The sequence below is a fragment of the Ostrea edulis genome, chromosome 1, assembly GCF_947568905.1.
Source record: "Ostrea edulis chromosome 1, xbOstEdul1.1, whole genome shotgun sequence".
Classification (NCBI taxonomy): Eukaryota; Metazoa; Mollusca; class Bivalvia; order Ostreida; family Ostreidae; genus Ostrea; species Ostrea edulis.
In genome coordinates, this window is record NC_079164.1 from 98,863,019 (window position 1) to 98,886,020 (window position 23,002).

General features: G+C 36.9%; 1 protein-coding gene across 1 annotated transcript; it reads left to right on the forward strand.

The window, feature by feature from the left end:
* The first annotated feature begins 603 nt into the window (after positions 1-603).
* LOC125671191 (uncharacterized) lies at positions 604-21,798 on the forward strand. Its single transcript, XM_048906721.2, has 4 exons — positions 604-711; positions 7,125-7,162; positions 18,908-19,154; positions 19,601-21,798. The coding sequence occupies exons 3-4, from the start codon at positions 18,911-18,913 to the stop codon at positions 20,035-20,037; spliced, it is 681 nt and encodes a 226-aa protein (XP_048762678.1). The 5' UTR covers positions 604-711; positions 7,125-7,162; positions 18,908-18,910; the 3' UTR covers positions 20,038-21,798.
* The last annotated feature ends 1,204 nt before the right edge of the window (positions 21,799-23,002 follow it).

Consider the following 23,002-nt stretch of genomic DNA (forward strand, 5'->3'; position numbering starts at 1 on the left):
AATTTAGTATTGCGTATTAATAAATTAAATGTAATAAATTATATCGCACTTTACTTTTGGTGCGCAATTCAAAACATTCATGTAAAAATTCACATAACCTTCTAGCATGAACTACATTGACAGGGTTGCATAGTACTTTACAATGGTTTTCCTTTGATTTATCTGGATATATATATATATATATATATATATCATCATCTGAGATGTTCAAAGGGTAATATTTCTTTCTTATCTCTTTATATATAAAGAATATAACTCATCTTCAACAGTACTTAGTTTTACAAAACTGACAAAAACCACGTTATTTTGGAATAATTGGTTTTGAATATCTACCAGTTTCAATTTCTAATGGGTGCAGTACTTATTCTTAGCGTACTACTTTCACAATTGGGAATTTCAAATAGTCTTATTGTAATTTATAGGGGGGTGGTATGGTAGGACTAAAGATCTCTTTCATTATTATTACGGACAAAATTGCTGGTTCCTGTAATGTAAGTGAGGATTCGAGATTGGAAAATGCAAAAGAGGTCGTGTAGGCAGGCTAATTTTTGATCCGCCACAACAAAAGAACACTGCGCGCGATTCCTTATTATTTTTAACCAATCAAAATCCTAAGTTTATTCCATGTGAGACTGTTCAGGAAAGTGTCGTCTTTTGTTTTGCGGTCGAAGTCGACAGTGAAACAGAAACCATTTTGGCATTATACTAGGGGTAGGTTTGGAAGTAATGTATATAATGTAGACTGCACAATAGTTCTTTCTTGATGCAAACAGAGAGGTAATGTAAATTATTAGGTGGATCGGTCAGTGATAAACTGATCATAGCACGGTTTCCACCTGACTGAAATCGTCCACCAGTTCACTGCGTAAAAGTCAACAACTTTTCAAATTTACCTATTAAGTCTGACAGTATAAGGACTTGGCCTTAGCGAATTGGTTACAGTATTATCGCTCTAATGTTAAATTCGATTAATAACGAGGTTCGGCGTAGCTTTTTTACTAACAGGACCGCGGGAAATGATACAAGGCGACCGCGATCCAACCATCTATTGTTAGAGCTAGCTGGCATCTGTGACCGAACGCTCTGAACAGGGCAATCTTCTTTCCTTGCATATTCGCCCCTGAGGACCAGAACTCGGGGTTTTTCATAAAGACAAAAGACTTTATCTCCTGCCATGCCTTTCAACTCTCAGTTTCAGGGCCGGTTTCTATCATTGGAGCAGACCAAGATTGAATCTAGGCCCTTTGAATATATAGTTTGATGCTCTACAAACAGTGCTATCTGGGTACTAGTCTAGGACTTCTGGAGAACTCGTAGTCGTACCCAGGATACGAGTTCTCCTGGGTACGGGTTCTCCTAATCTCAGCGAGATTCGTCGAGGCTGGATATTTGGACTGACGCCTCTTCCGAATCTCAGACCAGTGTCACATAAAGTGATTCGGGAAATCTTGCCTGAACTTCGGCCGCTTGTTGCGATTAAAATGGGTTAAATTGAATTTCTTGCCCGCTTCAACTTTTCGCATCAGACATCCTATTAACTCCCTATCACAATGAAATATGCATTTCTTACCTTTACAAGGTGTAAATCCCACAGTAATTCAAGTTGGCTATTTTCGAAGCCATTGCAAACGGCCACCATTTCATATTTTACCTTCTCAACACTGAAGAGTTCCGATATACTACTTCATGAAAATTTGTACTATGATTGAAAATACAGAACTTACTGGTTGACAATTACTTTGTACAGAGCATTTAAGCATAAAAATTAAAAGCAATAAAAAGAAAACTGTGTAATATTTAATAAATCTATTAGAAGGCGTCCTAAACTATCGGAACTCTTCAGTGTTGAGAAGGTAAAATATGAAATGGTGGCCGTTTGCAATGGCTTCGAAAATAGCCAACTTGAATTACTGGGATTTACACCTTGTAAAGGTAAGATATGTATGTTTCATTGTGATAGGGAGTTAATAGGATGTCTGATGCGAAAAGTTGAAGCGGGCAAGAAATTCAATTTAACCCATTTTAATTGCAACAAGTGGCCGAAGTTCAGGCAAGATTTCCCGAATCACTTTATGTGACACTGGTCTGAGATTCGGAAGAGGCGTCAGTCCAAATATCCAGCCTCGACGAATCTCGCTGAGATTAGGGTTCTCCTAGTCTAGTAGGCTGAGATTCTGCTTGGCTGGATATTTAGACTGACAACTTCACCGAATCTCGGTGCAGTCTTTCATAATTCTTATCTGGAAATTTATGTTCAGCTTTGGCCAGTTCTAGCAATTAATGTGCACTTGAGTGACACTGCCATTTGCTTCATATATATGTGAATTAACTCTCATATTACGTGACAAAGTTACACGGATGAATAGATAATTCATCTGCTTGTTATAAAAACAACAATCATGGCAACATGGTGTCCAGCACTTGAGATTTTGGCCTTGAAACATCTATGACTTCATAGAGGTTAATGAAAATAACAACACAATGATGAAAAAAGCCAGTCACCTTATATTATATTACTGATGGAATATCTTCTAAGCAGGAAAATCTTGTGATTAATTCAATGCCATCCCCCCACCAATATATTGAACTTATTACTTATTTATCTCATTTTATGGCTTCTCGAAAGCTCTGCACTCCATTTTCCAACGTTCACATGTTTCTGTAATGTAGCAAATGTCCTATATGAAACTTGAGCGGGTGTAAGTATGGAAACGAAAGTAAAATCCATGTCTATGTTCATTAACAAAAGCACTTCGATTCTGTTTACACATTGTTAAAGACATGTAACTGCATTTAACATCAGTATCAATGCTCCTTTGAAAAGAAAATGTACAAATTTGATCAGGCATAGTTTGGACTTCGCGCTGCACTGAAAGACTTTCCCAGGTGTAGGCCAAATGACATAGCGTGGCATCTAGATATTGATTTAGCGTACATTTTTTAGGCCTAAAATCTTAATTTTATTACTTGTCACTTTTCCTCTAGTTGAAGTTTTGCAACTAAATATTTTTCAGGGTTCGACACTCGTCAGATTTTGGACTCGCCATTCGGGCAACCTAGGTACTAATCTCGGGTTGCCTGAATGGGTTTCACGTAGCCCAAACGAAAAGTACTTTAACTGTACTATTTCTTTTAAATTTATTGCATTTCTATTTCAGTTTCAAACAGAATCTCAATAACTCTCTCCTCGCAAACATTGTTTTTCACTCTCCACCCATCTCCTTATAATCCCTCTCATTCTGTCCAGTACTTTCCATGCTCTCTACCACTTTATTCTCTTCACTTCACTCTGACAAACATTCACCTTTTTCGCAACTTCATTTACTCTATATTTCAAATGGACAATTTATGTATGTCTATCATTTTAGATGTTTTCCCATCTCCGTACAGTAGATTACTTAATGTATGTTTGTTGTTCTTGTATGTCCTTAGATGCCTTAATGGACCCTAAATTGAAAAAAAAACTCCTCGAAACAAACACTTTTCATTCTCAGATTTTTCACTTTATTTCAACTGCTGTTTCTGTCCTTAAAGTATACACTTGTCCTTGTCTTGTGTCTGGAATCGATTGTACAACTTTTAAGTCCGAACGATGTTGAACCCTGAATGAAGTCCGAGATAACGCAGGCAGCAAGAACAAAACATTTTCTCATCTACATAAATATAGTTTAACCTTTTCTTAGATTGTTTAAGCGTCACTAACCCAGTTTCTTTACCCCCAACAAGATCGAATGCTCATGTTATTTAACCGGATGTTTTGCTCATGTGTAATAAAATGCAGGAATTCTGAAAGATGACATCCGTTATCGCACCAGACCAAAACACTAACAAAGTTTTACTGTCAGGATTTATTTCTTTTCACATTATTTTGATTTGTATTCATTTTCTAAATATATACAAATTTTAATCACAATCCAAACTCATCACCAGGTCATCATTTGGGCGAACAACATTAACAAACAGGTCGTCAAAAATCATTTCAGGGTGGAAATGACAAGGTGACAAGCTTATATATTGAACCCTGGGTTTTAAAAATATATGTTAAAAAAATCAGCACAATTACAAGTACTCTTTCGTGTGTGTGTGTGCGGGCATGAAAGCATGTTTACAAATCTCTAGGTTTTTATTAAAGAGGAATAACTGTGATACTATTCACTCAATCATTAATCGGTTGATTTTCTGTCAACAACATAGTTGCCAAAATTAAGGTTGTAGATTCCAATTCTGGGGTCAATTTTTAATGTATAGCGAAGATTTAATCAATTTGAAAATTCACAATATGGCATCTTTGTGCACAAGGAAAATGAAAAATAATTAACAAATATGAGAGAAAAATACTCTATTATGTGTAGCCATGAAATATTAAGGTAATTCCACCTTCGGGGTTGCTAAAAGGCGGTAAAAACCCTCAGGTTTTACCGCTTTTTTGCAACCCTCGGATGAAATTAACTTATATTTCATGGCTACCCATAAGAGAGTCTTATAATCTCCTGGTATTTAAGAGTTCCTGTAGTCTTTTTATTATATTGTTTCACCAAAATATCAGTGCAAAAAATTCCACGCACAAAAAATAAGGCCAAGATAAATAAATAGTGTGTTTCCTATTTCAACCTGAAAAAAAATAGGGTAGGTAGGTAGGAAAAACATTTTATTTTATTTCAACATTTTATCGTTTAAAATTCAGCTTTGACAAGAAACAAAATGAGAAAAAACAAGGTTCATTTCTTTCTCACAAAAGGGCGGCTTACTAACGGCAGTTTTCGATGCGAATAAAAGTCTTTACAAAGAGGAAGTACAGTTTTATACTGTTTTTGAAGATCCCGAGACGTTTCACTGCCACTAACAACCCTGTGTATTATATAGGGTCAACATCCGGTTCACATATAAACTCTAAATAATATTACATTTCAAATCCAGCTAACTCACCAACAGAAATACTGTCCTGAACTTCATACGGCTCCATGTTTTTTGGAATGCGGTTTATTTGGCCAGCATAATATTGTAGTTTTGCAGTGTTTTGGCCATTCAGATGGACGGTCCTTCATGATGCATCTCAGAAATTCTAAACAATTCTTCTCCCTCTTGATGTTTGCATTTTCCTATTGTAATTGCCTGTCACAGGGCTCACACTGGACCACAATTTTGAGTCGTGTGTGCATCGACTCCTACATGTTTACTGTTAGATCTCTATTTCATGTGTATTATTCAACATATCATATATGTCTCTGATTATTCTTACACGATGTATACAACATAGGTTTGATTAACTTTTATCATAAATCGCTATTATTATGATATAACAAAAATTGTATTTCAGCAGATTGCTTTTCAGTCAGTCTAGATGGCATTTCAGCACAATCATGGTTTTATTTTCAAATATTGTTTTTGGCTAAGTTGACTTAATTCTATTTCACACCAGAAAAATTTAGGAGTGTTTCATAGCCTATAACTGGCTACATTAGATAAAGACAAGAAATGAGTTACTTATGTTATTAGTGTAAATGACATATAATACCCAGAAAAGGTCACTGATGACAAAGTTACTGAAGATTATTTTCTGTAAACATAACACATCATCATAGTTTCACATCACTTTTTTCAAAGAATTCTCTGAAGAATCCTGTTTTCATCTTGAAATCCAGAATGACAAGGCAGTCTTTTAGTGAATCTCATGTGGAGGAGAAGGGGCTTCAGGAAGTCTGAAATAAATTTTAAATGGCTTAAGATGATGTGAAGTCAAAAGATGATAGCATAGCAATTTCAGAAGAACCTACTATTTTGCGTTTCCTTATGGCCATTTTCCAAAGACCTAAAGAATGATGCAATTTCTCAACATTCCTCTATTTAATAGTAACTGACCAAGTCCAACATAGGTAGCTCCCCAGTAATGACATGACTCGGGGTATCTCCCCAGTATATGTAGTCAACTCACACGTGCACAGTTAATTTCATTCACACCTACCTGCACATAGAGGATCAACCCTTTGTCTTGTGTAAACTGCTAAATAAACAAGACACTCCTAAGTCTTATTGTTTCCATGCTACAGGGTATCCACATTCATTCTGCACAGGTAAAACAGCCTGAGGCTGTTTGGATGCCAACAGCTGACATTCAAGATGGCGCCGAGATATCTAAAATATGAAATGTCCGTGTCGCATTTCCGGAATTTCTATCGCATTTTTCCCCTGAAAAATCGCAAAATGCGATGGGCAGCGCGAACCCTGTTGCCAGCAATGTGCTTGGCAAGCACGCTGCCATTTGCATATAGGATATATATGTATTTTTCAAACAAGCAAGTGATCGAGATTAGGATTTCTAATAGTGAAACCGGAATTGTCTACTTTCGGAATATATATCGGCGGATAAATTTTTAAGGGTCAGCTCAAATATTTTAGGGTCGGTCGGGGAACCGGAAACACACAATTTATTTATCTTGGCCTAAGAGTAAGAACTTATTTCAATACCATTTACTAATAGTTGTCGTGTTATTAAACACAAAAATTTCCAATGTGAAATCGTATAGAATGTTTTGTGTTATAGCATATCCCCGGAAATTTATTACGTGTACATGAAAGTAATAAATGATCATGAATTAAAGAATGTTTGGGCGAAGTAGATAGTTCGACAGCAAATGTACTTTGCCGTTCTCACTATCCTCAATAGTGTAAACCTTGCCGTTGCTGTCGTCCATGTCAATCACACTTTGGCGCGACAATGACACTTTTGATCAAGTCTTGCATATGTATGTATGTATATATGTGTGTGTTAATCATCAATAAGAGTTGTCTTTCTTGCATCAGAATATACATATATTGCCTACAGTTTGTATTGCATGATGAAAACTTGTCCAGATAAGGGATTGACACGCGAGACTGACTGTTATTACAAATATAAAACTATGAAGAATTTCATAATTTCTTTACAATGATTTATCATATTACATCAAATCTCTTTTTCTAAATTGAATTATATGTACTCCATTTATATGATATGAAGTTGGAACAGTTTACCCATCTTTAATAAACTGCTTTGTGGATTCTAATGTGTATACCCACAACTTAATGAATGTATTCTATATATAGATGTGTGTAATGTAATTATATGATCATTCTTTAAATTTCAGAATACTCCCGATGTAATAGCAAGGGAAGAGTTTTTTCTGTAAGTAACAAACATTCACTCATTATTACATTGAATTGAAAAAGAGTCGATTAGAACTTGGTTCAAATCTTATCAGTAATTTGTCAGATTAGTGCTTAGTCTCGGTGACCAATGCTGTGTCTCAGAACATTGCTTAGTTTTAGTCTGTTCATTGCTTGGTCTCAATCTGATCAGTGCTTGTTCTTAGTCAGATCAGTGCTTGGTTTTAATCTGATCAGTGCTTGGTCTTAGTCAGATCAGTGCTTGGTTTTAATCTGATCAGTGCTTGGTCTTGTTCAGATCAGTGCTTGGTTTTAATCTGATCAGTGCTTGGTTTTAATCTGATCAGTGCTCGGTCTTGTTCAGATCAGTGCTTGGTCTTGTTCAGATCAGTGCTTGGTCTTGTTCAGATCAGTGCTTGGGTTTTAATCTGATCAGTGCTTGGTCTTAGTCAGATCAGTGCTTGGTTTTAATCTGATCAGTGCTTGGTCAGCTTACTATAGGTACACAGTGCATGGGTGGAAATTAATGGTTGCCCGGCGACCAAATTTACGATCGGGCGAATTGTTTTATGTACAAATTGGCCCATTTACAGGTTTGTTGAATTAGTCAATTTTGGGAAATAACTTTACAATCGGAGCTCTTGGTTTGTCTATTTACCTCCTGTCAGCTTTAAGGTGTGAGTCCACAAATTCTGCATATTACACTTTTAACCTCGAAATTCATTAGCTCCAATGCTAGTGGTGTTCCAATCATCGATATAAATAATTGAAAATCAGTCAATTGTTGGTACATTCCAAGCGCTCAGTTATGACTAGTTTTTGAAGAATATTCCAGCCGCGACATATTTGATAACCTGAAAAGGCTCGCAGTCTTGGTTTATCCTAATGACGGCGCTCTTGGAAGTGAATGACATAGGTGTATATCCATACTCGAGGAATAAAGCATGTTTCCTTGGATAAAAGTACTTTGGATTCAAAAATTATATTAATGAAGGACCATCCATAAATGTGCAAAGTGTCAGTGACTCAGTGTAGGAAAACAAAACAAGTGCTTTCAAGGCCAGTGTTACTCTGCATGCGTACATTGAATGTTCATTTCATGATTACAGTTTTGTTTTTAAATTTGAAAGAAATTTGAATTTTGAAAACATGATTTCTTTCTTTCTTTTCAAGTGAAACTCACTGATCAAAAGTTGTCTGTTGGCGTAAACTTTTCACATTTTATCCTCTTCTCCAGAACCACTGGGCCAATTTCAATCAAACTTGACACAAAGCATCCTTTGGTGAAGGCTTTAAGTTTTGTATAAATGAAGGGCCATGCCCCCTTCAAAGGGGAGATAATCACAAGAATAAAATTTTAAAAGTCTTCTCAAGAACCACTGGGCCAGAGGAGCTGAAATTTACATGAAAGCTTCTAATCATGTCATAGTGCAGATTCAAGTTTATTAAAATCATGGCCCCTGGGGGTAGGATGGGGCCACAATAGGGGATCGAAGTTTTACCTACAAATATATAGGGAACATATTTAAAATTCTTCTTCTCAAGAACCACTGGACAAGGAAAGTACAAATTTACATGAAAGCTTCCTGACATAGTGCAGATTCAAGTTTGTAAAAATCATGGTCCCCGGGAGTAGGTTGGGGCCACAATAGGGAGCAAACTGCTTCCGTTTCTTGCACGTAGACCCTCCTAAATATTGTAATTGCTTTTGAATCTGTCACATAAAGTGTAAAGGATGTTAAGAAGGGGGGGGGGGGGGGGGGGGGGGGGCACAGCACATATTTACCTACACTTTCTCGGCAGAACAAACTACAAATATTGATGTATATATAGATATGTATTTACACTTTTTCAGTAGGTAAATGACAGAGAATTTTTATATGTCTGATTATAATCAATAATTAGTTACAGTAAACCAATCATCAGTAATGAAATTCTCACTGATTCTCATCACTATCCAATGCATCAGATAATAACGGTTTATATGCTTGTATATTATAACAATTGTGAGGCTGTTGGGAAACAGCCCATCAATGAACGCAGGGGTCGAAATTAACTTTTTCTACCACAGGCTAAATTTAGCCTGTGGGTAAAAAATCCACAGGCTAAAATGAAAACCTACAAGCTAAAATGAAAATAATGAAGCAGTGCTCTTTATATATATTTTTTTCAATCAATGATTTTCCCCATCATTACTGAGCCTAGTGGGTCAACAGGCAGCGTTTGGACAAGACACTAAGTTACGTAAGTCATATGGTGCAATGTCTAGGTCTCTTGATTATCGCACCTCTAACAGTCTAATCCACGACTTGTTTACCGCATGTCTAGATCCAGTCTTCCAATTTCATGCCACATCAGGGTTTTCACTAGTGATTTTTTAAAGCGAATACAGGACTCATGGTTTTATAAGCAGCACGATCACGAGTCCTATGACTTTTTTGATAATCGTCGACGCAGTGAGAAATGCACGTCACTACAACCCGACCTCAATATGACAATAAATTTAGAAATGACATTCTCATGATTCTGATAAAAATAACTACCGGAAGACTTGGTAAAACATAGATTCCGATATTTTTTGTAGATAAATGAATAACAAAAACATCATACTTGGAATTATTCAATTTAATCACCCCTATAGGTGAACAGGACTCGTGGTACATGTCGATATGCGATGTCCGATCTCTAAAGCATTTGTTTGACTCCGAGTTTCTTAAAAAATCATAAAAGAAAAATCCGGATAAAAACGGTTATTGAAATCAGTCGTTCATGTAAGCGTTTGTATGATTCAGAGTGCAAGTTTGAGAGAAGCGAATAGCGCATCACCGTATAAAACGGATACGATACGATCATAGTTTGTAAATCACCACTCGCTAAGATTTTCGAGTGTCCATTATTTTTACTCGCTATTTTTCAAATGTACTCGCATTTTGCGAGTATTTCTCGCTAATTTCGAGCCCTGGAACGGTACCTTCTTTGCCTCTAATCTTTATGATATTGATCTAACGTATAATTACCCCAGTTACAGCTTGAGTCGTTGCAACCTAGTATTTCTATTGGAAACCAACAGATTTCAAAATTTGAATTGAATGAGCACTGTGTTGTTCCATTTGAGTCCAGTAGAACTGTATACATTTAATATCCCCACAAAGTTTGTGAGGAGGAATACAGAGATACACATACATGGGACAATTTTTCAAATGCTTTGTACAATGGCTTTAAAAACAGTGATTTTGAGTGAAAAACCTGTACACAAGTTTGCAAAAAGTGGTACAAAATCTGTGCAGAATGTCAATCTTAAAATGGTTTTATACACCTATGGATGATTTTAAGTGTATGATGGGAAATATTTCCACAAATTTCATAAGTGGTAATAAAACAATTATCTCATGAATATAGTATGTTATGTTATACCTATATTTCATCATTTCTAATTTTATGATCAAACATACATTACATGAAAAATTTGCTAGATCAAAGAAAATCCATGTGATCACATTTGGTGACAATTAAAGTGATCAGAGATTTTTTTATTGATTATTCCAATATAACATTTGAAAAATAATATTTTAAAAATATTTGTAATGTCATAAAAGATGCTTTCTCTGAAAATGACCTTTTTATCCTCAATTATGATATGTCTATAGTCTACAGTTACAAAATATATTAAAGATTGCTATTTGTGTACTTCTGATTCATTAGTTCTTAAAATCAAATTTCAAAGATGTCAGTGCGAGATACAGATCCACTCTGACTCTTATTGCACGTTGAACTAATTTGTAGGGCATGTCACTTCCGGATTACATTAACAACTAAGTAAACAAGCATGGAATACTTCTAATGCTATCAAATTACTGTATTAAAATGCTATCTTTGAAAGAAAGGAATCACTACAAGTTACAACTATTTATAAGAAAATGCATTTGATTAAATTATTTGAGTTGGTGAGGAAAACAAATCTAGGGAATATCTTGAGGATATTGGTAAAACTTCATGCCTTCCATCCGAGGATACACGTCTAAATGCACCCTTTTCCTTCCATCTAATTTACACCCAGATACTAAGCACCATTAGTGACTTGGATCGTCATCGTGGGACTGCGCATAGCTCTTTATGGACCATCTGCTAGCTAAACACCAGTTGTATCGATGTCAACTTTGCCCTACAATTGCTTACTATCATGTGACCGCAGTGTATAAACGTCAAGTCTAATTGGTCGTTCTGGCACATCCCGAAAGTTCCGTATTAGCAATGACAATGATGGCTAGTGCATTGTTCTTTAAAAACTGCCGCGGTGGCCGAGAGGTTAGAGCGTTCGCCCCGCATGCGGAAGGCCAGGGTTCGAATCCCGTCCGCAACAGACCTAAGTCATTAAAACAGGTAGTGACAGTTCCATCGCCAAACGCTCGGCATCAGGTGTAAATGTCACGGGTCCTCAGAGATGACCTTAAAAACGGATGACCCGTGTCGCAGTAGGTGTGGCACACTAAAGAACCCTTACTGCTCAATGGCCGTAAGCACCAAGCATATGCCTAAATTTGAAGCCCTTCACCGGTCTTGGTGACGTCTCCATTTGAGTGAAAAATTCTCGAGTGAGACGTTAAGCAAGATACAATCAATCAATCTTAAACAAAACACCTATTAGACCAATCTCTGACCACGGAGCAGCAGCTTCTGCCAAGTGTGTCTAAGTCCATCAGTAGGAAATAGACACGTTACACATTCAGGACTTTAAGTGGAGTGAATCAGCTGTTAGATGGAAATGAAATAGACATGTTACACATTCAGGACTTTAAGTGTTACATGGAATCTGTAGAGCTAGACCCAATAATCATTTCGTGTGAATTTTAGTGTACAGGCATGACAGCATTAATGAGGTGGAAAAGGTGTGAAATTTTGTGTACAGTCTGTCCATGTCAGATGTATTGATTCACTGGAAACACCATGGCGTGTCCGTCTGTATGCCTGTAGACGTGAGCATTAGATCAGCATTTAAGCCTGGTCACATCTAATAACAAGTGGAATACAAACTAAGCTCATGGATGTTGCACATATCGAGACGCTTCTTCTAACTCGTGGTCTGCATCTGACTCCAGGGTTCCAAATTACCGCTCGCCCACTCACATTGGTGACTAAACTTTGCTTGTGGGCACCCAAAATTTCCGTTCTCATCGCCCACTTGGCGACCGTAATTGTCCAATCAACATTTTTCTTTCCGACCGATCCGAGTCCTATTATGATTGAAGTTCAATTTCCGGTTGAGGTTTTGCCACTTGGCGAGACATTCCTGTGGTATCAAATCTTCCAAAATGTACTTAAACCAGAAGTTGAACAACACTAGGGTTACTTCAAACGAAAAGAAAACATCTGCTTTTACCAAAGTGGAAAGAAGGGGAGAATATGGTTCGATGACGGCGAAAAGGGGATGACGTGATGTGTGTACAAAACATGACACGAAAGGTCCAATCGTTGTGACAGCTTGCCCAAGTTATAAACTTGACAGCATCGTAAAGCTGAGAAATTTTGAAATCACATAAAAAGTCGGAAGAAACGTGAGTTAAAGTCAGACGCCGCGAAGATAATAAAGTCCATGAACTCTGATATTTTTGCTAGGTTGATGGATTGAGAGTGGAAATGAGAGAGAGGTATTTGAAAGAATTACGGAGAAGGAAACAGAATTTAAATATTGATATTTTTTAAATAAATATTTCTTTTTTCTTGTAAAGAAACCATGGTATTCAATTTCATGATATGTGTGGGCTACTGAAATTTCATGTGGGCTAACAGTATTTCTTATTCAGGGGCCCACTTGGCCCCTAAGGTATTCAGTCGAAAAGTTGGGACCCTGGACTCACATATTGTGCCTCACTGAATCTGATTATTAGAATAACGCCTTTAGTCGCAGGTGCTTCGTATACTGTTTTTATGTGTATTACCATCTTATTGCGAGATTAGCACAAAGGTGTCTTTTGAGTTGTAGAAGAATAAAATAATATAGCATATTTAGAACAAAAGAACTGGGATCATGAAATTTAGTATGAGCAAAATATTAGCAAGTTATGCATTTAGACTGCATGGTGTTCAAAAGTATCAGTTTTTCAAACATACCCAGGTTTGGGTGTGCCCAGCAGGGGGTATATGTCCTGTTAGGACAGTTTTCATTAATCATTATCTGTAAAATTTGAATAACAAGTAAATTATGCAATAAACTAAATCTGCAATACACTAAGATATTTTTGAAAGTAAAATGAGAAAGATTGAAATCAATTGTTGTGCTGAATTTCTGAATCAATAAATAGCACTGCCCTGGTTAACTAAGCTTCCCAACAGGTTTTAATTCTGAACTGTTCTCTCTATCTGGGTCAAATAGATATCATTAGTGCAAAAGAGTTGGCTGTAGTGCAGAGTTCTACAGCATAGTGCTCGGAGTTGATGAAAAGTAAGCCATCTTAGTGCAAGAAAGTGCAGAGACAGGACAGGTTCAGACAGAAAGGGCACTAGTCTGTCTGTCTCACGACCACTAGGTGTGCATATGTCAATAATGTAGAGTATTCCATTGATTTTTGTCTGCCATGATGCTAGTCACAATAAAATAAGGTCATTGTAAACTATGTTCTATTGTATCTTGTATGTTACACCGATAGCTCACCTGAAATCAGGTGAAACTTTTCCCAATCCAAATAATTTGTCTGTAAATTATCTGCAACATTTTTGACTTCTCTAAAACTATTGGGCCATTTTCAACCGAACTTGCCCAAAGCATCCTTGGGTAAATATACCCAAGAATTCCTTTTGTCGTGTTTGTCAAAACCACAAGCTCCAGGAACAAGATAGGGCTACAGTTGGGGTTCAGGGGCTACAAATGGGGTTCAAAGTTTTACATAGGAATCTTCTTGGGTCCACAGTAGAGGTTCAAAGTTTTAAATAACGGTAGGTATATTACTATATGAAATTTCTACCAACAAAAAAAAAAAAACCCCACAAGGGCACAATTTGTCAAATTAGTATGCAAACAACCTTCTGTAGATTCACATTTGTACATGCACTCCATGGCTCCTCAGGCCAGAATGGGGGCTTTAATGGGGGGTAAAAAAGGAACCGTCTTTGAAAACCTGGATAACGAATAGGCAAGGCAGCAACATGTACCCAAAATAACTGAAAAACAGGGGGTGTATATTGTTTGGGTCAGGTTCAGTTCATATTTGCAGATTTTGGTTTGGGTCTGGGTTGTTTTTGTTGTTGTTTTTTTTAGCTCAACTGAGCTTTTCTGATCAACCATTGTCTATCCATCTGTCTGTAAACTTTTCACATTTTTGACTTCTCTTCCAGAACAACTGGGCCATTTACAACCAAACTTGACAAAGCATCCTTGGGTGAAGGGCTTTCAAGTTTGTTCAAGTCAAAAGTCAAAGGGGAGATAATTTTAAAAATGCAAAAATAAGTTGGAGTCATTTAAAAATCTTCTCAAGAACCGCTGGGCCAATAGAGCTGAAATTTACGTAAAAGCTTCCTGAAATAGTACAGATTCAAGTACCTCAGGGGTAGATAAAGGCCACAATAGGGAATCAAAACTTTAGATGTGAATATATGAGGAAATCTTTTTTAAAAATCTTTTTCTCAGGAACCACTGGGTCAGAAACTTTTACATTTATATGAAAGCTTCCTGTCATAGTGCAGATTCATGATTGTGAAAACCATGCCTCGGGGAGTGGGTTTTGGGCCACAATAGGGGAAGTTTTACATACAAATATAAGGGGAAATTTTTAAAAAATCTTTTCAAGAACCATTGGGCTAGAGAAGTTTACATTTACATCAAAGCTTCCTGACATAGTGCATTACTCGACCCTAAAAAATTTTGAAATGTGATAGCCCTACCAATAGGGTATTATTATTATACCCCCCGCAACAAGTTGGGGGGGGGGGGTATATTGGAATCGGGTTGTCCGTCCGTCTGTAGACGCAATGGTTTCCGGGCTCTAAAGCATTATCCTTTCCACCTACCATCACCATATCATATATATGGACTACCCATGGGATGAAGATGTCCCCTATCGATTTTGGGGTCAAAAGGTCAAAGGTCAAGCGCACTGGACATCGAAGTAGCAATATGTTTCGGTTTGTCATGCCATTTGTTTTTTACACTCAGAATAGAGGTAGTTTATACCTATTACCTACACCCTTTGGGAGATTGGGGTAAGCGGGGGGTATTCTTAGTGAGCATTGCTCACAGTACCTCTTGTTTGTTCAGTCGAGGTAGTGTACAGTCAGTTTTCTTCATTTCGTGACGGCCGGTGGAGTCGAAGTTTGTTCAGAGTAGGATTTTGAAGATTCACATACTTATAATACTTTATATACGGTAATATGCATGTAATAAACATATGAATTGTTTTTTTAAAATTGAATTATGATGCCCTAGGGTAGTTTGTATACAGTAGAAATCTAAAGATTCTAACTGTTACCATGGTTACCTGTAAGAATTGGTCATATCAGGTTCGGTATTACAAGTAAGCTTCTGATCACTTGTTGTCCATCATCCGTCTGTCTGTCTGTAAACTTGTCACATTTATGACTTCTCCAAAACCACTGAGCCAATGTCAACCAAACTTGGCAAAAAGCATTCTTAGATGAAGGGATTTAAGTTTGTTCAAATGAAGGACAACACATTCCAAGGAGAAATAATTATAGGGAAATAATGAAAATACATGTGACAAATTTTTAAAAATCTTCTCCAAAACCAGCAGGCCAATTTCAATCATACTTAATTGGTACAAATCATTCTTAGGTGAAGGGGATTCAAGTTTGTTCAAATGAAGGCCATGCCCCCCTTCAAAGGGGAGAAAAATCACAAAAATGCGAAATAGGGTGGGTGTCATTTAAAAATCCTCTCAAGAACCACTTGGCCAGAAAAGTCCAAATTTACATGGCAACTTCCTGACATAGTGCATATTCAGTTTGTTAAAATCATTACCCCAAGGGGTAGAGTGGGGCCACAACAGGGGATCCAAGATTTACATGCAAATATTTAGGGAAAATTGCAAGTAATGAAGGAAAATCTTTTAATTTGGGCCAAGGGGACTCAGGTGAGCAATGTGGCCCATGAGCCTCTTGTACATAATACTAATGTATAAAGAATATTGATTAAAGGTTTTAAAAATTTGGTGCATCCTGCTACACATTGATGAGGGTGGTAGTTTGTGTGAAATATCTTGTCATTACAACTCTCCTTAAACTCTTGGAATGGAGATTAGCATGTACAGTGGAGCCTCGTTAATCCGGACACTTTGGTTCCCAGCAAAATCGTCCGGATAAATGAAGCGTCCGGATAATTGAATCGCATATTTTCTAGCTTTGCATAAGTAACCAATATGTGCCTACTTTATTGATACATAGTGAATTAAACACATTCTATCATTGGATTTGACTATTTGCATTAGTAAATAAATTATGATAATGTTAACATTTACATGTATTTCAAAGCACTAAAATTTAATGTACATGTTCAGTGTATTTGCCTGTTCTTACATTGTACATACATATGATCCCTACAAATAAATATACAAAACTGTGTACCGTATGCACTAAAACAAATAATGAAGCACTTAATGTAACTATAAGTAAATAAATCATTAGTAACTAACATAATCATTTACACTTCAAACATTTCATCACACTTTTACTTCTTAAAGAGGCCGGTAATTTCCATCTGTCACGATTCACGGGTTCGGCGGTCTGTTAAAACAATCTTCATCGTCCAAAGTTGATATAAGAATTTCGTGATTATCATGTCAGTTGACAACATTCTTTAACCAAAATTCAATCTGCCAGAGTTTATATTTCTTATTTTATAATTATCCAAGACAATATCGGGAGAACAAAATCATTTAAGCTCGTAATATCAAGACCTACTACTGCTTTGATCTATAGTCACGCGCACCTATTATTTTCATGATGCGATAATAACGGTACAAAACTCGGTTGAAACTAACATTACAGGTACATACAGAATTTAATTGTCATTTTCCTTAAAATGGTAATTTTCTCACTTCTACCCAGAGTTTAAAAATTCGAAAGCAATAAAGCTCTACAACATCGTAACAAGAATCAATCGTACACAGGTACATTCTACATGCGTGACATTCTAAATGTTAAAAACTTATACTACATGTGCATGAACATACCTGTATATTTCACGCCAATCAAAAGTATAAAATTCAGAATCTAGAAGTATAATTTACACTCTTTAGATTTGAATAAGCCGATATCAATTTACGAATCAGTACAACTGATATGTGTAGCAGTTAAAAAATTATCATTACGGCATGATGTTTAATTTATTACCGTAATACTATTAGGGTATTGATCAAGACTGTAAATTAATATACTACAGATTTATTTACAAAATTCAATACTACATGCAATAAAGATCTTATGTGCGAAAATTGGCAATACAATGTCTCGATCGGCACGTTCTATCTAACAGACTTATCATCACATACCACCTAATTGGAGGGAGGTGATGACAGGGTACAGGTAATCGCTTCAATTAGACAGTTTGGCTTGTTTTCTTTATAATTTACGCCTTGCTAAAATTGTCCGACACAGACCTTCCCTAAACAAAATTACCGTCCGGATTAATGGTACAATTTTCAATGCATTATAACGTTTTGTAGTAAAAAGTGACCGTCTGGATCCGGAACGCGAATTTCCGGATTAATGATGCCAAAAAAAACATATACAAATTCCGTTCCCTAGAAAAATCATCCGGAAGGTGAAGCGTCCGGATTACCGAGGCTCCACTGTATATAGGCTTGCATATATATATATTCTGGAAAAGCAGTATTATAAAGTTTAAGCTGAAGGGGATTCAAATGTGTTCAAATGAAGTACATGTACCAGAATTCTGTCATAAGGGGAGACAATGAAAAAATATTCAAGGTTTAAAAAAATCCTAAGAACTACTGAATCCATCGTCGGATACCCATATGGCTGATCTCATCTTCTACTCATCGTAGAAGATGAGATCAGCCGTGGGTATCCGACGATGCACTGCATGAACCAGGAAAACTTCAACCTGCATGAAAGATTCTTTCCTTATCTACTGGAGATTCAGATTTAATCAGACCATCAGTCCCGGGGTCAAGGTCAATCTACTTCTCAAGAACCACAAGGATATAATGTCAAATGTAGCTGAAGTAAAAGTTCCAGGGGATCTTGTACAAGGTATCGTTTTTACCTGCGGGTGCTTCGATCTAATCGATTCTCTCCATCATTGTGTGTTGACTCAAAACCATGGTTTGCAACGATGAGTACAAGGCAGCCATAGGAGTTTAATGCTTTCCATAGGACAATATAGGAGAATTTTTTTCAATTTTCTCTCAAGAGTCACAAGGTTATAGTTAGTTTGAATAATGTAGTTCAAAGTGTTCTTATATTGTATAGATTAAATTTCCCTGACTCTGGAGCCAAAGCAGCTTCAAACTTTGTGTTGTGGGGTCCTCTTATATGAGAAAATACTATTGAAGTATAATGTTAGGATTCATTGTTTTCGATGTAACATTGTGTTTTGGTATTTTAGAAGTAACATTGTGTTTTGGTATTTTAGAAGTAATATTGTGTTTTGGTATTTTGGAAGTAACATTGTGTTTTGGTATTTTAGAAGCAACATTGTGTTTTGGTATTTTAGAAGTAATATTGTGTTTTGGTATTTTAGAAGTAATATTTTTCTTCGGTATTTTAGAAGTAATATTGTGTTTTGGTATTTTAGAGAATGAACTTTTATGGAGCCCCCGCTGTGGACAGGGGCAGTGTTTACGGACAGCATGGATACCCATCCTCTGGTTATCAACCCTCCCAGCCGGGCCTGATGCAGGGGTTTACACCGGGACAGTCTCTAACCCAGGCTCGATATCCCAGCTCTGCAGCAGCCCTGGGACAGCAGTTTGCAGGGAATCCCATGACTACAGCAGCCCCAGCCATACAGGGCTACACCACCATATCTGGATACCCTGCAGGTAATGGATAAGAAAAACACCAAATTCATCAGGGCCTAGGCTGACAAAGTTGTAAATAAGGGGGGATTTTTTTTCTCTGTGAACAGTGGTCAGTTTCCATGGCAATGATGCTATAAAAGGCAAATAACTGTTGTCTCTAGGCTGATGCTACTTCACATGTTTGAGGTCACAAGGTTGAATTTGGAAATCATTAAATTTGGAATAGTAATTAAAATCATGGTCCTGAATGATGATCATGTAATTATGACTGGACAGAGATTGTATTATAGGTCTCTAAAGCCTTGTATTGGAGAAGGCTATGATAGGAGTTACTGTCTCATTAGGGTAGATAATTTGTACAGATACAAGTCAGCAATAACAGGGTGGGATATCAATGAGTTTTTATCAACTACAAGTAAAAATGACACTCATTTCGATATTTATATTCTTTCCAATACTTATTTCAGGAATGGCATATCCCAGCAGCAACATGACTTCTACAGCAGGACAGTTTCGGTCTTCCCAGGCTGTTCCTCACCCCTCCCTTCAGACCATGCCTTCCACTACACTGGCTTACGCTGCCACACCCCAGTATCCCTCCATGAACCCCACATACCTAAACAGCGCCCACCATCTGCACCAGAGCTCCAACTATCCCCCTCCTGGAAACCCTGTAATGACCATGCCAAGTGCACTTACACATCAAGGGGCTTATGCCACTGGGGCCCCTTTAACCAGTGTACCTAGGGGGTACTCTGTAGGGGCCCCTAATGCCATTCCGGCTGGCCTCCAGAGTTCAATACCTGGGGGCGTTTCCCAGGTGGGGTACCCTGCTGGTTACTCTGTTCAAGGTCCTTATACGTCAGCCAACTTGTATGGAGGAGGCCAGTACCCTGGGCTGTAATTAGTGGGACCTGTAGGAAGCCAGATCTGACCACAACAAATAAACACCTATAACAAGAGTAAAGAAACTGCCTTATTCAGGCGTAAAGAGAGGCTTCAAATTCTCTATAGATTATTTAAATGTAATATGTGTACCAAGAAATGTTTACTATCTAGTATATAATACAGCATAATTGATAAAAAAAGAACTCCTTTAAATTCACAGGGGCTTTCCATTTGGAAAGCACATGAGAAGGCGTGAAATGACGTAAACAATTATCATAGCAACTCTCAGAGATGTGAAAGTACACATGTATGATAAAGTGTTTATGCTTTGGACTTATTTTAAAGAACAATGTTAGGTGATGTGTTTGCAAGTTGTTGAGGAAAGACCATTCGCAAATTTGAAAATTTAACATTGAATACGCAAGGAATGTTCATTCTTTTTCTCTCTATCTTTTTTTTTTTTTTTTTGCAGTACAGCAAAATGCAAATAAAATATATTGCAATATTTGTGATATTCTGTGTAATTAAAAGGATAAAAAAAAATTGTATGCCAAGCTGTAATGATCCGTGTTCAATCGGAGGCGTAGGAAGGAAGACTTGTGGTTAGCACATCACATTGGTGTGATGTCTTGAGGCATGGTCTAGAGAACCTGTTTTGAACAAGAAGTGTCGGCGAAGTGCAGCTTCCCTGATTTAGCACATTGTGACCTTGAGATACGACATTGAGCACATGACATAGCTAGAAGTCTTCTAGACCTTTGCATGACCTTGAACATATTGTAACATGACTGGAAGTCTCCTTGATTTTGCATATGACTGAACACATGATATGGCTAGAAGTCTCCTTGACCTTTACATATGACATTGAACATATCGTAACATGGCTAAAGGTGACTGCTTATCACCTGCACCTCTTACAAATAGAAAGATTTCATCTTAGGTAGTGAGAAAAAAATTATGGCCAAGGTCAGTTGACAGACATAACAAAAGGACCAATAGAAAAAAAAATTGACAATGCTTTTAATTAAGGTATCGGGAGAATAGAAATATCTGGTGCTATTTTGTTGGACAAGGGAAGAAATGGTTAATAGTAAATTTAAATATACCTTGATGGTTATTGGTGTAGTAGTGATCAATCATACCAGTTCCTATGCCTCCGAATTTTCTCATCAAAAGCAAATGCATGTGTTTGTTGTATAAACAAAATTGAAGTAGAATTTGCTTCTTTTTTTGAAGAATAACCATAAATTTGCTATTTATTGTTATATAATGTTGGATGGTTTGTGGCTCCATTGAACATCCTATGCATGCAGATTTTTAAGCATCAACTGTTTGAGGTTTCCCTAAATTGAATTCATTCTGCATATTGAAATTTTGACATTATTTCTGCATATACAATTTTACCAAAGAAAATTTCATATTATTCAGGCCGTCATCTTGAAAGGAAATTAGGATTGGAGTACACAAAATGTGTTCTAGTATGCCATAGCCATCATGTGTTGATTTCTGTATAATACAAGTTAAATTATTCTGTGCCAATGTTTTGAATTTTTCCTCTGCAAGATATACCATGTATATCATACTTTTTGGATGCAAACATTGTATAGCCTTTTATTTTTGTAGATTTTTCCCTGTTTTGTTTACACTATAATCTTTTTGAGCTTTTTAGATTTAAGGCCATTTTATACACTAATTTTTACTTTAGACTGGTTGTTTTCCCCAGTGCAAAACTCTTATGTTATTACAATGTTGTAACAATAAAGTTATTTCGGATTAACTACTTGTTTATTCTGGTTTTAGCTCACCTGAACTATAAACTCAGATGATCTTTTCTGATCACCTCTTGCTGTAAACTTTATATATATTTTTACTTCCTTCTTCAGAACTATATTCTTTACATATTTTTACTTCCTTCTTCAGAACTACAGGACTATTCTTTACATATTTTTACTTCCTTCTCCAGAACTACAGGACTGTTATTCAACCATGTTTGCCATAACGCATCCTTGGGTAAAATTGTTCAAATGAAATGAAGGGTCACGCCCTTTTGAAAAGGGAGGTAATTACGAAGGAAAAGATGGTGGCATCTTTTAGAAATCTCGACGAGAACTGCTGGACTAGAAAAAGATAAATTTAACCCTTTCAATGCTAAACTGTTTGGGTAAAATTTCTCCTTTCAACACATTGGGCCAATTGATAATCACATTCTTAGAAATAAAAAGCATTTTCTATACAAAATCTTCTGCAATGTATTGTGGGTAGATGAACATGTGCTACCAAACATGGTGGACCATGCTCTTGAGCGTGAAGATGGAAAAATATGGATGAAAGGTGAAGATGACGAACAGTGATCAATCTCGTAACTATACCATAGGCGGGATCAAATGCCTAGGAGGAGTGAGCATCCCTGTTGACCGGTCGCACCCGCCATGAGCCTTATCTTGATCAGGTAAACGGAGTTATCCGTAGTCAAAATCAGTGTGCCAAGAACGGCCTAGCAATTGGTATGAAACACGTCAGACAGCATTTGACCCAATGATGGGTTGTATTGGCAAACTAGATCGTTACAACGACCATATAATTTGCGAAGTGCAGACTTTAAACGAGACTGTTGGAACCCCTGCACCATCAGCTTCTTTGTCAATAGCCTGTTTCGATTAAAAAACTGACCATAAGCAGGAACAAGCTCTTGCGCATTGAATCAGTTGAGAGATATAAACACCATATGCAGGTGATAATGGAATGTTGCTACATATGGGAAGCTGACGATGGAGAAGCTTAAATCATCCCGTTGTCATAAAGTTGAGTTGTTAATTTGCCGTTAATATCTATTTTCAATAAAACGTCTAAGTATGAAGCAGAAGTGGATGACTCGAGTTGTCTTACTTCGAATTCACTGGGATATATCAAATCGACAAATGAATGAAAATTGTTATCGCTGATAGATGATGCATCGTCGATATATCTAAATGTTGAGTTGA